The 17006-nt window shown below is 34.3% G+C and overlaps 1 protein-coding gene across 14 annotated transcripts in view; it reads right to left on the reverse strand.

The window, feature by feature from the left end:
* Nucleotides 1–359: 359 nt before the first annotated feature.
* The window catches only part of LOC142339667 (membrane-associated transporter protein-like), a 38554-nt gene continuing 21907 nt past the window's right edge, over nucleotides 360–17006 (reverse strand). For all 14 annotated transcript variants that reach the window (XM_075389875.1, XM_075389879.1, XM_075389873.1 and 11 more), the window contains exons 3-7: nucleotides 13953–14136; nucleotides 13459–13723; nucleotides 9458–9611; nucleotides 8400–8578; nucleotides 360–1002 (exon numbers count right to left, since the gene is read on the reverse strand). In XM_075389875.1, the coding sequence (XP_075245990.1) occupies nucleotides 787–1002; nucleotides 8400–8578; nucleotides 9458–9611; nucleotides 13459–13723; nucleotides 13953–14136 (998 nt within the window). In that variant the 3' untranslated portion in view covers nucleotides 360–786. The remainder of the gene's footprint in view (nucleotides 1003–8399; nucleotides 8579–9457; nucleotides 9612–13458; nucleotides 13724–13952; nucleotides 14137–17006) is intronic.

Below are 17006 nucleotides of genomic sequence, written 5' to 3' on the forward strand. Positions count from 1 at the left end.
TTGTACCAGGATGGCGCAGTGGAAGCGCGCTGGCCCCATAACCCAGAGGTCGGTAGATCAAAACTACCTTCTGCTGGGTATTTTTGAACGACATAACTGACGAAAAATTTTTAGATCCCATTTTTCAAAATTTCTTGCAAATTTTTTTGACCCCCCCTTATATGAGAGGGACAAAATTTTTTTCAAAAGTTGCATCTCGGCCAAAAAACAGGGGACCATTTTGGTATTTGGTCAAAAAAAAATTTTGCGTCCCACCCCGTTGCAAAAGTGACGTTGCTCAAAATGTCCGTCTCCCCCGTTGTCTCCCCTTATTACTACTAGCGTAATTTTAGTCTCCAATAAAATTTTGACAAGACAGTGAGAATTTAATTGGCATCAAATTGCGAGTATTTGTATATAAGCTAATTTGTCATTCGTTTATACATCAAATATAAATATACTATGTTAAATAGATATAATAGCTGAGGGAAATATATAAGGTACTTACTTACTTCATAATCAATTGAGCCAATTGAGCAGAGTTTTGAATAAACTTGGTTAACTAATTTTAAAAGAGGGCTTTGAGTTTTTTACGGCTTTGAACACAAGTGTTTTGTCTCAAAGTTTCTTTGTTTAAATGTACACACAACAATCCTACCGCGCCAGCTCTTTCCATTATTTGTGAAACCAAGTGTATTAATTTAAAATACGAAAATTTTGAAACAACAACAATTTAGCAACGAAATTGAGATTGACTTTGTGTGGTGTGACAAGATAAAGATGGTAATTGTGGAAGTATGTATGTGTCTACAAGTCAGCGTAGTCTATTCTGAGGGACACAATGGCTGCCAGAAGACAGTAGATTGATCCTAGAAGCATGCAGGTGCCCTGGTAGTTCCAGAACAGCTGTTGGATTGGTCCTTTAGTCAGTGAGATTGTCAACTGTGCTGCAAACACCATGCTTTGAGCCACAGCAATGTCTGTACCCAGGCCTCGCTCCAGACCAAATGAATTCTCTTTCGCCTAAAGATGTAGCAGACGTATTGGCAGATTCCCCCCCCCCCCCCCCCCCCCTATTTAATGTTATCAAGGAGACTGGTCCAGAGAGAAAAAGCCTAGAAACAAAGCTCAATTCTAATGGCAATTAACAGTATATTCTAAGGAGCTTTTATGAACTAATGCACTAAGTCTTTGCACCTTAACTCTAAGTGCTAGGGTTTCTTGGTTTATCCGTTTCTAATATTTTAGCTTTTTGGCCTGAAAAGTATTTGCAAAAAGTTCTCAATTCCATTCAGTTGAAACAGCAACTGAGGTAAGGCAGAAGCCAAACGTGAAAGTGGTGACATACGTCACACAAAAGAAAGGTAAACACGAATTCAAAAACCATTGCAGGACCAGGCCTGAAATACAATCTAACGAACTACTTAATGACCTGAATATCAACCGTTTTCCAGCAACATCACACTATGTCAACAAAGCAGTTGAACCAATATGCGCAATAAAACAAAATAAACAATTAAATCTTTCCCCAAAAACTAGTGTTCGAATGGGTTAGGGTTAATCATTTCGAAAATAAGTCGCGTCAAAGTAACAAAATATAGATCATTTCATACCAAAACCCTTAATGACGGCACACAATATATTAGAGACCATAAAACATCTTTTACAAGTTCTATAATGAGGAAGTTGTAAAAAGACCAGCAAATGAAGCCAAGATTCAAAATTCACTAAAACCCTTTCAGAAACAATTGGTATCCAAGTAAAACATAGCCGGCAGATTGCCGGAAAATAGCCGCCGTTGACGCACATCGGTATTAAAACAAAAAAAAAGAGTTTCAAAAAATGTTCTAATTCGGTCTGCAGTTTCAGTTAGATTCTAAAACTACGCTTAATTCAGCTTCTAAACTGAAAGCTATTCAGTTTAGTAGTAGTATAAGCTACCAATAGCACTAATGAACTTCGATAACCTAATGCACTATGACTTAATGACCAGGCTTTATCGGTTCATCCCGTTTCTTTTGCTTTTGCTCTTTTGACAATGGCCGTATTCACTACATTGCGTAATTCAATGCGTGAAAGAATTTAAAATCCATTAAGTGGAAACAGTGAATGAGGTAAGTCAGAAGTCAAGCGTGAAAATCGTGACATATGTAAACGAAAAACGTGATCAAAAGGCCAGGCGAATTAGAAAAAGAGCGCTTAAATAATAGCCGTTGAAAGGCTGACGGCGGCTATTAGTAATATAATTAGGTAGAAGATAAAGCCAATATGTTTATCAAAATTATGCCTCACTATACGTCCAATGAGAACCGTTATTTTTGAGACTGAGCAACAAGCCCACGAGAAAAGCAACAAAAGCGGCGAGACCCAAAAAATCAATATTTTTTAAAGCAAAAATAGTGATAACATCATTAAGACCACTGCTAAGAACTCATTAATTAAATCCACTTACACCGCATTAGCAATCTAAGAGTCCTGTGGTTAATGAAACTAAGTAAGAAAACACATTCAAAATTTGATTATTATTTCGTAAAACGAATAAAAAAAAGTCGAGAACCAACAGCAAAAAATTCCTATCAAAAAATGAGATTACTTTAGTCCTCATTAGCAACCGACGACACAAATCGTTAATGAGACAAGCTATAAGACATTAATATGAATAGCGTAAAATCCAAATTTAGCTATTTTTGAAAACAAATACTCTCAGGACAGGAGTATAATTTTTTTTCCTCTCGGAAGAACAGCAAGGTTTTAGCTTGTTTGGTTGTGGCAAGCTTAGGCTTACGCCATGATGCAGTGCCTTGGGGGTTAGGGGGACAAAAATGGTGGCTCAGAACGAGGGAATGAGTCCCAGGACTATATCAATTCAAAATTCCCCTTCACGCCCTGATGTTCTGCTTAATCAGCAGCCTCGTTTAATCGTACACTTAGAGCCCACTAAAGCACTCAGACACATGTTCCGACATCTAGTGCTCTCGAGATTCACCTGTTTACCCCTTTCTGACGACGGAAAGTTAATTTTAATCACCCAAGCGAAATGTCCTAGCTAAAAGTAAAAAAAGTCAAGCAGAGGTTTGGCATTAAAAAAGACACGTTTTCAATATTGTTTCTAATTTTGATCGATAGCAATTAAAATTGGCCATTTACGGCTGTATTCATACAACAAGTACTTCGCAAACAGCTTATTTACCATAACATAGCCGACAGATCGCCAGAATAGCTGAGAAAGAATAGACCTGCGTGCCATATAATAGAGATAAAAACAGATACAGATCTAAATTGAAAAAAATCGACGCCGCTCAAAAAACTAAGTAAAAAACATTCAGCGATAAATTAATAAAGCTTGTTCAAAGTCATTCCGCAGAAACCTCTTATTAGGGACCTTTACTGCACATATGAGTTTCTTTGACCTTAAACAAATTCAAATTAAACTTAAGTTTTTAAAGTGCAAAAGTCATTTTATTGAGTGAGTTAAGTCATGTATGATCCAAATCTAATTACGCAAATAACTTAAAAACTTTTGCTAGAGCGATTGAGAAATGACTACACGCGCGAAAATGCCGTTAGTGAGAGGAAGAAGTCATTCAGAAAATTTTATTTTTTCAGCTTTGCTGTGTGAACAAATGTAAAACGAAAAAGAGCGTCAGACGACGAAACAAAAAACATAGCAGGACAAGTCCTGGCGTACAATTCAAAGAATTTTCATTGACTGAACAAATATTAGACCTAGAATGGAGTATAAGCGAATTGGGAAAACCATTTCCCAAAAAAATCAGATAAAAAATTAAAAAAAAACAGAAAATCAATGTCAAAATTCCGCATGTGAACAAAAAACCACCAGCGAGAAATGGAAATTTGGTTCAACTGAACTAAGATTGGATCGGGAAAACCATTTAAAAAAATCCGATCCAAAAAATCGAAAAAACAGTAAAAATCAAAGTAAATTGCCGCATGTGAACAAAAAATCACTAGCGAGAAAGCGAATGTTTGTTCAAACACCGTTTTCTCACTCTACTTTAAAATTAAAGCGAAAAAAATTCAAGCCACAAAAACACTCGCTTTTTCGCTCCATTTCCTGTTTCTGTAAAAACCAAGAGCAGCGCAATATAGCTCCGCTCAGCGTACTGCTTCCCAGCTATAAAAAGGAGGCTCGTGTCTCAATTGTCCACCATTTCAACCGAAGATAGACTGCCTTTAATTTCTTTGGGAGTGGCCCTGAAGTGAGGTGAAGGGGTTCAAATTCAAGAACAACCCTACACACCATGAATTTTGGCTAAACGTCTACTTAGAATCTAGTAAGAAGAAAGACTTTAGGAGAAGTTAAAGCCCTCCATACATTACCAGTTTATCTTGTTTTTGAGGAGGAAAAATCAAAAGTAAGAAATCGTTCAAGCGAAAAATTGTATTAAAAAAGACAATCCGGAATTGCAATATAATGAATGGACAAAATTTTTATGAAAACAGGTAGTGTTAAAGTCTACAAAATAAATCAATGTAGATACCAGCATATACGCGCTATTAAAACTAATACCTATATAAATCGCATTTATCAAATTTAGTAGCTCATATTCTGTAATTCAGACTTTGATAGAATCTTAAAAGGAAAGCACTGAACAAAAAATGGTTAATACCAGTGAGATCAAATATCTTACTTTCACTTGAATGAATACTAGAACAAATGGAACGACAGACATTAGATCAAATTGAATGCGATTTTTCGCCATGTGAAATGATAATTTTAACAAGTAAGCAACTGATTTTGCAAAACAAAGAGACGAGATCCAGAAATCAACATCTATCCCATTTTAAGTATCTCAATTAACAATTCATTATTCTCAGCTTGCTAGGCGTTCTTGTTCATACGGTCTAGAAGTTAGACTGAGTCCGGTACGCAGCTTATAAACATGAAATAGAAAGAATCTAAAGTATATTAAAATCATTTCCCTGATAACCGAAATTTCATCTCTCTAATGAGCAGCTATCCCAATACCTTACAAAATTGTACAAAAATGACATGACTAGAAGAAATCCAGAAAAATTTTGCAAAATCGGCAAATTTCACAAAAAAACTTTCTCTCAATATTTAAGAAAAAAACTGGCCATAATTAAAAACCTCCGCAACATCGGCAATTGGTATGAATTAATTATACCAAAAAAAATTTGTACCTAACTTTTGTAAAAACTGATAAAAGGGCTAACTGAAGTTGAAAAACTGCCAAAATAAATGAAATCTCAAATTTTCAAATTTTTTGCTTAAACATATACTTTAAAAAGTTGAAAAACTAAGAGAACTAAAAGGATTCTCTTCTGAAATTCAAAACCATCAATAAATTAAATGCCAACATTTTTATATCTTAGCTCAGCTATCAATTAAAGAGGAAAATTAGATTAAGACGTGCCTCATTATTGACGTATTATGACTCTGATATTAAAGGGTAAGGCAACAAAAAGAAACAAAAACAGTCAGAACCCAAACTGCACTTAAAAATTTAGTGGCCTGTCTTAAAATCTACTATATATGAAGATTCATAACTTCGTTTATATCACTAGTGTAATCATTCAGATCACTCATTACTCATACAGATAAAAAAACATCTTCACATACAGCGTTTTCACATACAGATAAAAAAACATCTTAGGACAAAACACAATCAAATGGCTCAGACAAAAAATCAGTCAGGCGAAAAATCGAATCAAAAAGACCGTAAAGACTGATATAATTGCTTAAAAAAATTTGGATTGAGAGCATTAAAAAAATTGCAATTTTTAGAAAAGCATAGCCATTGAAAAATTCAACGTCGGCAATTAGTAAAGAAAACCTCAGCAACGTCGGCAATTGGTATTAAGTGACCACTTAAAAAAAATTTTGTACAATGCTTTTGTAAAAATTGCTAGAAGGGAGAACTGAAGATACAAAATTCTCCAAAACCAATGAGTTCTCGCATTTTTTGTATCAAAAATTATCGATTTAACGTGTTCTGAAGGAAGTTGCAAAAAACTAAAATTAATCTTAGGGGCTCAACAACCGCGCTTCATACCGTAAATAGTATATCTCCAAAAGTTTTTGTGAACCATGAACCGCATAAGAGAAGTTAATGCCTTCCGGATGTTGCCTGTTTAAATCGTTTCTGATGACGAAAAGTCAAAAGTGTCAGACCAAAATTCGCTCATATGAAAAAAAAACCATTAAAAAAGAAGACAAGACAAATATAATTATTTCAAACTTCACTTGAAAGCTTTTTATCAACATTGCTTCACGTGAAATAAGTAAAACTGAGTTCAAACAGAGCTAATAAAAATGAAAAAGACGAAGACGGGGGGCTGATGGAGGTGTGACTGAGAGAGACCAAACTTTCAAGATTAACAACCGCCCTGGACAACACAAATTATCTCAAAACAATTTTATTGATCGCATTCTTAGAGTGTAGTAAAAAGCTTAGGGCGCTAAGAGAACGTTTTGCCCTTCAAGCGCTACCTTTTTATCCCGTTTTGAGTACCGAAAATCAAACAGTTCAGGCAAAAATTGGTCAAGCGAGAAATCTTATTAAGAAGATCACAGGACTAATATAATTGCTATAAACTTGGATTGAGAGCATAAAAAATTTGCAATACTTAGAAAAATAGCAATGAAAAAATTGCAACGTCGGCAATTAGTATGAAACGTCAGCGAAGTCGACAGTTGGTATGGAATGATTACTTATGAGAAATTTTTGTGCAATGCTTTTGTAAAAATTGCTAAAAAGGGGACTGAAGATGGAGAAAAATTGTCCAAAACCAATGAGTTCTCGAATTTTTTAAGGTCAAAAACTATTGATTTAACTTGTATTTAAACAAGTTGAATGAAGCAAATTGAAACTAATCTCAGGGGCTCAAGAACCGCACTTCGCACCATTAATTGCATGTCTCCAAAACAGTTTTGGTGAACCGCATGTTGAGCATCTAGTAAGCCGAAAAGCTCAAAAAGAAGTTAATACCTTCAGGATGTTGCCTGTTTAACTCGTTTCTGATGACGAAAAGTCAAGTGTCAGACAAAAACTTGGTCATGCGAAAAATTGCATTAAAAAAGACCACAGAAGTAAAACCGAGTCTTATACAGAGATCAAAAAATGAAAAAAGACGGGGGCTGATGGAGAGGGGGGGTGACTGAGGGGGCCCAAACTCTCAAGATTGAAAACCACCCTAGACACTTTAAGAAAAGTTTTGTTGAATCTCCTCAAAACAGTTTTGTTGAATCGCATTCTTAGAGAATAGTCTAATACTTAGGGTTCTAAGAGAACGTTTTGTCCTTCGAGCGCTACCTTTTCATCCCGTTTTGAGGACAGAAAGTCAAATATTTCGGGCAAAAAATCGGTCAAGCGAGAAATCTCATTATGAAGACCACAGGACTAATATAATTGCTGCGATTGAGAGCATAAACAATTTGAATTATTTAGAAAAACATAGCCATAAAAATGTCGCAACGTCGGCAATTAGTATGAATAGTCAGCAAAGTTGGCAGTTGGTATGAAATGATTACTTATGAGAAAATTTTGTACAATGCTTTTGTAAAAATTGCTACAAAGGGACTGAAGATGCAGAAAAATTGTCCAAAACCAATCAGTTCTCGAATTTTTAGGGTCAACGACTATTGATGTAACATGTGTTTAAACAAGTTGAAAAAGCAAATTGAAACTAATCTTAGGGGCTCAAGAACCGCATTTCACACTATAAATTGTTCGCATTCTTAGAGTATAGTATAAGGCTTAGGGCTCTAGGAGAACTTATTGCCCTGTGAGTGCTGCATGTTTATCCCGTTTTTGAGGACAAAAAGTCAAATGGGTCAGACAAAAAAATCACATGAAAAAGACCACAGGACTAATATAATTGCTACAAACTTTGTTTTAGAGCATATGAAAATTTGCAATATTTAGAAAAACGTAGCCATTAAAAACTTCGGGAACGTCAGTAATTGTTATGAATTAATTACTTATGAGAAAATTTTTTGTACAATGCTCCGCTTTTAAATTTATTAAAATTTATTAGCCAGTTTGACATAAAACCTTGTTAAGATTTCCTGTTTCAAATACAGTCTAGATATCAACAAAATTATAATCAAAATATTACTCTCCTCTACTACTCCTGTTCGCGTCTTATTAAAACAGAAAAATCAAACAGCTTTCCGAGTCCTAAAAGGACAGCGCCCCACTACAATTCAAACTCTGAATTGTAAAAAAAGTCAAGAAAAGGCGAGTAAGACCCGCTCAGCTATCGTTATTACACAAAAAAACGACTAACCAAGATTTCTACTGAGACAAATTCGAGTGTTCAAACACTACAAAGGAGCCCTGAACGAAGATTCAGTAAAAGCTCGGGGGAAACGCTCAGCCATTACGAGCGCAACATTAAATAAAATCGAAAGGCTTTTTTACAAACAATCTTACCTGGAAACGGTTGTCATGGTAACGAGCAATGAGAAGGAAGGGGGTGACGAACACACATGTGAGCATAAGTCCAGCACAGCCAGAGAGCAGAATGGCGACCACTTTGCATGGCACCAGGATGATCAGAAGGAATGACATGGAGAAACTCAGACAGATGAAGCAGACGATGGTTCGACAACCTATGCAGAAATTTCTAAGCTTAAGACAAAAACTATGCTTGTTAAAAACTCGGGAGAATAAGGACAACAATTTTCTCTAAATAACAGCAGCTTTCAGGATTTATTAGTATGCAACACAGCTTAGTTGTCTTGTAAAAACGGTTTCAAAATCCAGCATAGTCGATGGCAAAATAACCTTCATTTGAAAAATAGCAAGCTCATTCTTTTAATAAACATCCTAGCCATACATGATGTGCAATTATCACACATTAGGTTTATAAATTGATTGTTTATTACGCTCCCAGCTTGGTGATATTGCAAAATGTATCAGATAGATTGTCTACGTACTTACCATTAAGACCTTACCCTAGAGAAATACAAACAGGAAAAATTTTGAAGGCAGTTGTACTTTTCCAGTATGTAATCATAACCCAGCAATGAACATTCCTCTGCTATCAAAATGCAGTGGGCGGTGTCAAACCTGTACCCCAAGAAAAACAACACTCAAAGACTGTTTATGCATTGATAAGCTACTAATGATGCAAAGTGTGTTCGTAATATGAACGCATTTAGCTTTCAATAGAGCTATTTCCAATAACGAACCACAGATGTTGGCCAATTGTCACCGACAACACCCAGTTAGTTCATCTACCTAGTATCATTACCTGTATCCCATGATCAGTACAAAATAAATTGCACTCTTGCCAATAACTTACACTCTAAAACAAAATCACATGCAACAAAATTTAACCAAGCGAGCTACATAATCAGCATGGTTAGAATATTCAAATATAGTTGGATGCCGAGCAAGATAACTGAGCTTATTTCAATTTTTAATCAATGAGGCAAATTAAGTCAAGCAGATTAATAAACTTAATCAATTAGATATCAGTGACTCACCAATTCTGTTGAGGAGCTGGTTGAGGAATACTGAGAAGACTGAGAACAGCACAGTCATCGCAGTCAAACCTCTCGCTCCAAAAAGCACTCCGTCATTATAGCGCTTGAAGGAATCGGCCGCTACACTCGCATACGGGTTGCCCTTGTAAACGACCTGAAACATTTCACATCGACCATACTACAAGTTACCCCAAAGATGAGAGATGGTCAAGGCCAACTTGGGACATAGAACTTAAGATGATACAGGACACTACTACTACGTGTATCTTTTCGACGCACCAACTTATTCATGGGCTGAAAAGAGGCCAAAGGCAGAGTGAAACTGTTAATAACTAGTGTCGATTGGTGTTTTCTTATGTGGTTAATTTACAAAAAAAAGCGTTAATGTAACTGTTTTAACAACAAAACGGTTAATTCATACTAAAAATTACGGCATTTCTATAAGAAATTTTATTATTGGACAGTTGACGCAGTAGTCAGTATTAATTGACGGTTGACGTAAGAGACAGACGTATAATTGGATTGTTTACATAAATTTCAATGCAAGTGACCAGTTTTGCTCGTCGTACTGCTTTATTAACCTATAACAAAAACTAATGGATTAAAACGAGGCCGAGTAAAACCATTAATGAGGAATATTGAAAAACAGTAGTTAAAAGTGCTTAATTTACATGTGTACGCGCTTTCAAGTGCCCCATATCACTTCCGATTTGCTATCTGATAGTGTTATCGGATAATTGAGTTACAGGACAGTTTTGATTGAACTGCTTTATTAACGCATGCAAAAATCCTGAACACCTGTAATTAAAGTAATGGTTAAAAAAATAGATTGGATGTGCGAATTGCTTAGTGTACCAGGCACAGTTGGGTGTACAGACCCTCTCAAAATAAACTCGATACTGAATTTTGTTTGATAGTACTTAGATGACGTATCAAAAACTAAATTGAGTGCTATGTTTATACATGCAATGCCGATAGAGGAGTCAAAAAACAAGAAAATCTAGGGAAATATTTAACCATCACAAAATTTAGCGATGGCTGTTGCGGACAATACAAAAAATGGAAAAAGTTGAAAAGGCAGGCCTTGAAAACTATTTGAAACAGCGCAAGTTGAAAACTTCCCTTCGCAAAATCCACATAATCAAGTATTTTTAGTTTACAAAGGACAAGGCGGCACGGTTATGTGCGATCGCACATAAAGTTCCGACCCCGCTCATCCAAAATTTTGCCATAATTGTCTACCAAATGAGGAACAGATAGAAAAACCCAAAAATTCAATTAATTTTCAAAAAAGATTTGTGTATGAACGAAAAGATCCTCCAAAGCAAATATCTCAGCGGAGTTAGAAAAAATTGATGCATTAGATTGATGAGATATGCCAATATTAAGAAAGCAGGTCAAGACGAACTGCAAAATCAAACAACAACAAGAACAAGATCAACAACAACAACAACAAACATTAGTTAAATCATAAACTATATGTCCGTTTTAAAAACAGAACTTAATATCAAATTCAAAATAGTGTCAGTTAAAACTGCAACTAAACAAAAAAGCTTGTAAAAGATATGGGACCAGTCAATAACAAGGCTTGGTAACAATTAGACAACAAAGAACAAAAGCAGTTAAAAACAGTTGAAAACAAGTTGAAAAATTCGCTTATTTTTTTTAAACACAATTAATTTCAAAGTAAAGAGAACCATTGGAAATCCAGTAAAAGTTCCCAAAGGGTTTAATATTTCCAATTCTTCTTCATATGGGAATTAAGAGCTGTCGGTATTCAATTTTTTATGCGGTTACAAAAAACAACAAATAGAGAACAAACAAAAAATCAGTTAAAACTTGCCAGAAAACGCTTTCGAAGCCGTAAAGGCATACTTTGGCCCTCAAAATATGTTTGATTGCGGCCTCGTTGAACACCGGTAGGGTATTATGTGACCTCTCATTAATGAAACTAGGTAGCAAGTAGACAAAAAAAGGCAAAATTAAGTAAAACTTGTTTTTTTCGAAAGAAAATTATTTCCAAAGAGATGAAAACCTTTAATTACAAAACAAAATAATTAAACAGAATCGTTTATTTTTCCAAGGAAAACCCTTGAGACCTGCAATTATCCTGAACTTGTCTCTACGTCTACAAAATTTTTGTTTACTTTTCTTTTGTTGAAAACCCGTGTCGAAGTGTCGAAGCCAGTAAAGTCATAACAAAATTTTTCAAAAACTTAGATTGTGTGACACCATTCCCTTTTGACACCTTCCCTTGACAACAATAATATCATATTTTGCCTGTAATTAACGAGAATAGTTAGCAAAGAGAAAATAAAAGGAACAAAATTGTGAAGTTAAAACGTGCTTTTTTTTATTTTGGAAAACCATTGTTTTCACAGTCATAAAAGCCATCAGTTATCTACTAATATCCAAATATCTGCTCATCTATTCTTTCTCGAATACCAAAGAAACCGTGTTTGAGTACAGGAAATTCATACGACTAGGAAGACAAATTAAAAAGTAAAAAATTCATTTAAATTCTTCGAGAAAGTAGTGTCGAAGCCGTTAAAACCATAATCTCTATCTTCAAGGATCTTAATGTTATCAATTGTGCTCTACTTTGAACGTCAATAAAGTGATATATGAACTTTCAATAGCGTGATAATGTGACATATTTAGAAAATGTGAAAAATGGGCAAATACTTAAAACAAAACGAAATTTTAAATCTAGTAGTATCAAATCAAGAAAACCATAACGTAAGGCGTAAGACCGCAATTAAAATTGCATTTAAATTCAGTAGAAAAAGGAAGCATTCTTTCATTGCTGACACTAATCTACAAGTTGACCAAGTTAGTGAAAAATGGAGGCAAAATTCAATAAGCCTTTTTTATTTAAAAACCAAATTTTTTTAAAAAGTCAAGGCGACCATAAGCTTTCAAGTAATAAACTAAACAAACTAAATTGGAGCTAATTACGAAGTCAAATAGACCCATCAATAGTGAACTTTGATTTGAAATTTTCTTTTATTTAATTAAAACAAAAAAGATCGATTTTTTAAAATAAAAAGACCGACTGATTACAATCCGACTTATTTTTGTTTTGTAACAGTCCACGATTGGCCCAAAACTAGCTCTGCCAATGCTGTTTGTCAATTAAGATTACTTAATGTTTCTGATGTTATAGACATAGATATTTTGTTGGTTAAAAAATCAAAAATAAATGCCACGTTTTTGATAATCAACGAGTAAAGTTAGGAAAAAACGGCAAAGTTTTAATTACGGAGCATTCCCAACCGAAGTTGAAGTAGAAATGGCCCCCTTTTGAGTCTACAAAGAATGTGTTTGTGATGTTTGGGTGTGTACTTCCTGCATATTTAATCAAAGGGGACTAAAAAAACTTATTTTGTGCTGTTTTTGATGAAGAACTCTGAATTTTGAAACATATAGCCAAAATTTTTGACAAAAACTAATTAAATAAAAATAGCCTAGAATATTTTTTGTCCTTAACAATAAAATCAATAAACATTTTTTAAAAAAAATTAGAAACCTCAATAACTCCCTGTAAAAAACGAAAATTAAAAAAAATCTTTTTAATTCCATATTCTCCGCTGGACAAGCTTTCTAATGATACCAGTCTCAACTCTCTACGGTGAATATATCGATCGACCAAAATTGACTGAACAAAAAAACCCGTTTGAGTACATAGTTCCTCCCCCCTCAAGAGGGTCGGAACAAAAAAAGTTCAAATGGTAAATTTTTTTAGGTGTACTCTCTTAGAGTTCTCTTACAACGGATAATTCTTTTGAGTGCAATTAGAGTTGTATGTTTGGAAAAGAAGAAAAAGGTGGTCTAGAAAAATTGAAGTTAATTTGGGCCACTTTGAACAAAAGGTTTTTTAAAATAAAAATTGAGTTGATATCGCGATATTGGCTTATTAAATCCACGGCTAATTTTTTTGCCACCAATTAAGTAAAAAATTTTCGATTTTTCAAAAGCCTGAGTTAAAGAAAAACTCGTACCTGGCCCACAAAATCAGTGAAGAAGAGTGAAAAGCAGAGTACAGACAACCATGACAACATCATGTGAGCACATAGCCATCTAAGTCTTTTCGGCATGTATACAATCGACATCAAGTAGTGATGGAGGTTAGCTGGGTTATCGCCTCCATCTTTATCATTAGCAATTAGAGGCTTTTCTTCAACTTGATTGACTGTGATGATAACCATAACTGCAAACACAGAGGCAGCAAGGAAGAAAACAGCTTGTTCCTGTCCACCAAGTAGCCTAAAACGAAATAGTTTGAAATTATCGTAAGCAAAGTCATTACATAAACTTTAATTTTAATCTAAGATTTCATAAACTGAAAAATGTTTAATAAAAAATGCTGCGGCCAACAGGCTGCTGAATGATACGAATGACATCGCTCTCTGGCAATTTCTAACGTGATCGGACAAACGCATTTTCAATATAAAAAGTCGGTTATATAAGCAAAATGTAAGTATAATTAACTCACATCGCAAACTCAGTATGGCGAAAATTAATAGAGCCAAGTAGATAGCCAATAGAACCACCAACTCCACAACAGATTCCCATGACAGAGAAAGCCTTCTGGTGTTGTTCAGGCGGCACTGCATCGATGAGATATGCTCTAGCAGGAGACTGACATGCATCACAGCCAAAGTCAATTAAAGATAAACCTAAACAAACACAAATATCTCTTCTCACCAAGATAATCTGTTTCTTAAAACCATCAATTTTTTTTAATGTATAGTCCGTACTCACAGCCAGGAATTTATAAAAATTAATTCCAATTGCAATAATTGGCAATTAATTGATTGCAATAAATGACTGATGACTTTAATTTTATATTAGAAATAATTGGTTCCAACGATACAATTAATTGTCCAATATTGGCGAAAACTGAAGCAACATTCTCCCACATCGGAAACCTAGAACTAGAGAAAAAGATTCCAGATTACAAATTTCTGTCAAAAATCGTACGTAATTTGTTAAATTTTGGTGTTGAGACACTTTTCGTCGGAGAATCTTTTGAAAAACACACTTTGAATACTTCAGATAATTACCGAAGAAGACACTTTATTGTTTAGCACTGTAATCGTAGACGCTATCAATGCTAAAATGTACAATTAAAAGTATAAATCACAACAAAAATACGTTAAATAAAAAAGTTGTTGCAAAATTCCACAGTGAGGTTTTGAAAGATTAAACTAGTCGAAACTCACGCCACGAAAGACATTCAGAATTATCTACGCTATCAGGAATTTGATCTTTGTAGTGCTTTATTAACAATTTTTTAACACACTGTTGCTAGTTTTGAAATCTCTGAGTTGATTTGGTAGTGAATTTCATTTTTTGACGTAGCATGGAAAAGACTTGTCTAGAAAAGAAGTTAATCTGTGGTCATGGAAAATTATTTTTTAAGTACGTTCGTAATGGAGTATTTTGCACTTGGTAAAATCAGTGCCGTATTGAATTCCTTTTTTTCTCGCCTGATATATTTTTTGAACAGAAATTTGATCAATTCTCTGTTCAATCCCGATCACCTGTTTTTTTTTAAATTCTTAAGCGCCGTGACGATTTCCAATTTGAGCTTAGCTGTTTTTCTAGAGAAGTCATCATAGCTTTTCTAATGTGCTGAATTAGCTATTTTCTAAGCTTTTTCTGTAAACCAAGAAAAAATTGTTTTAAAATCTACGAAAAAATTAATTGATAGCTTCAATTAATCAATAACAGCAATTATTGCCAATAAAATTAAATGATTTTCTTTTTTTGTCTAGCCAATTAGTTTTTTCAAATCCCTGACAGGTAATTGGAATGATTGGTTGCCATTTAAATGGCGACCAAAATACGAAGCAATCAATTAATTAAAATTGCGATTCAAAGCAATCAATTAATTGGCATTTCAAGCAATTAATTAACAGGGAGAAATCCAATTAATTGCAGTTATTTAAGGCATTGATAAACCTTATTTGGGAGTACAAAACAGTATACTATAGTCAAGTCTCATGTACTCTTTCTCGTGTTCATATGCTTTAGTAGTAGCAGTAGTATAGAGTTTAAGACCCTGGTTGAGATTCAGTTTTATGATAGTTTTCCATGTGGATTGCAATTCCCACATATGCAGTTTAATTGCAACCAATTAATTGATTGCAATAATTGATTGGAAATACACAATTAATTGCCCAATAATTAGAAAAATTAAAACAACATTCTCCCTCATCGGAAACCTGGAACCAGACGAAAAGTTCCCAGATTAAGATTTTCTGTCGCGGATCGTATGTAGTTTGACTTATTTTAGTGTTGAGGACCTGTTTGTCTTAGAAAGTTTCGAGTTGAAATATTGAATGATTCAGATAATGTAATCATTTGCGTTACTTTTTGGGAAAATCAAGGCTAAATTGTGTTTTCTTCAATCTTGTTTTCGCGTTTACGAGTTCGCTTCTTCCATATCTTGGACTGTTTGTATACAACTGCATGCATTCAATTCATAGTTGAAACAATAAAAGTAATTTGCATTTAAGCCATTTGCCACAATAAAACTATTTTGTCAAGTCAATCTAAGCCGTTAGAAGGAAAATTAAACCGAAACGTTACATGTATTCGACGTTGAGCTTAATTCATTTCACGATGCTTGATCGGACAGTTCAATTTTTGAGGTTGCAGTCTTAATTGTTCAACATAATTGTACAGTATAATTTTGGAGTGTTAACTGCGGAATTAATGGACTGCTTTTATCCAATCAATTAATTGTTTAAAAGTGCCGCAATCAATTGATTCTAAGGCATAACTGCAGTTAATTGAAAACTCATTCAATTATTTCACTTCCCTGTTAATGCAACAATGAAAACAATTAATTTCAGTTAGATTAAAATCATTAGATGTTAACTGAAATCACTAAAATAATCATTTACATCTCCATAGGAAGCAATGGAGACCCGTCATTATCAAGTTAACGTCATACGACAATAAAAATGGATGAAAATGCGCCGAGAAAATTGAAAAGTTGAGTTAAACTTTGCTCAAAAATCGTAATTGGGCAGATAGTCTGGCGAAATACTCTCAAACGAACGGCGAGCGGTTGGCTTCGTCCGTAGCTAGCCAAGGTTTAGTAAGGCTAGCTTGAGCTTGATTCGACTCAGCAACTTCTGGTTTTCTGGCCTGGTTAGTAAAAAAATCAAATAAAAAACTGATAGTCTAAAAGTTTACCAAACATTGCAAAATATAAAAGAGAAGCTTCCAGATTTCGCAGTTAAAATATTCAAAACTCATTTTTGTCTTTGGAGTTATGTCAAGTAACCATCTGCAAGACTTGAAGAGCTTCGTTGGCCAGTAATGATTGTTAAACTCAGAAAAAGACAGAAATTATAAAAAATTTTTGGAAACAATTGCAAATCGTAATAAAATCTTACTATAATTGAAGATATTAAAATCTTCAAAACCATTCCATTGTCTCAATAGAAGACTATCCAGTATCCCAATTTCAGGCTTTGAATATTCTCACTGGCTCATTAAGATCCACAAACTTGAAAATAGTTAACTTTATCAA

This window comes from Convolutriloba macropyga, chromosome 5 (assembly GCF_964194025.1).
Source record: "Convolutriloba macropyga chromosome 5, txConMacr16.3, whole genome shotgun sequence".
In the NCBI taxonomy this organism is placed as follows: Eukaryota; Metazoa; Xenacoelomorpha; order Acoela; family Convolutidae; genus Convolutriloba; species Convolutriloba macropyga.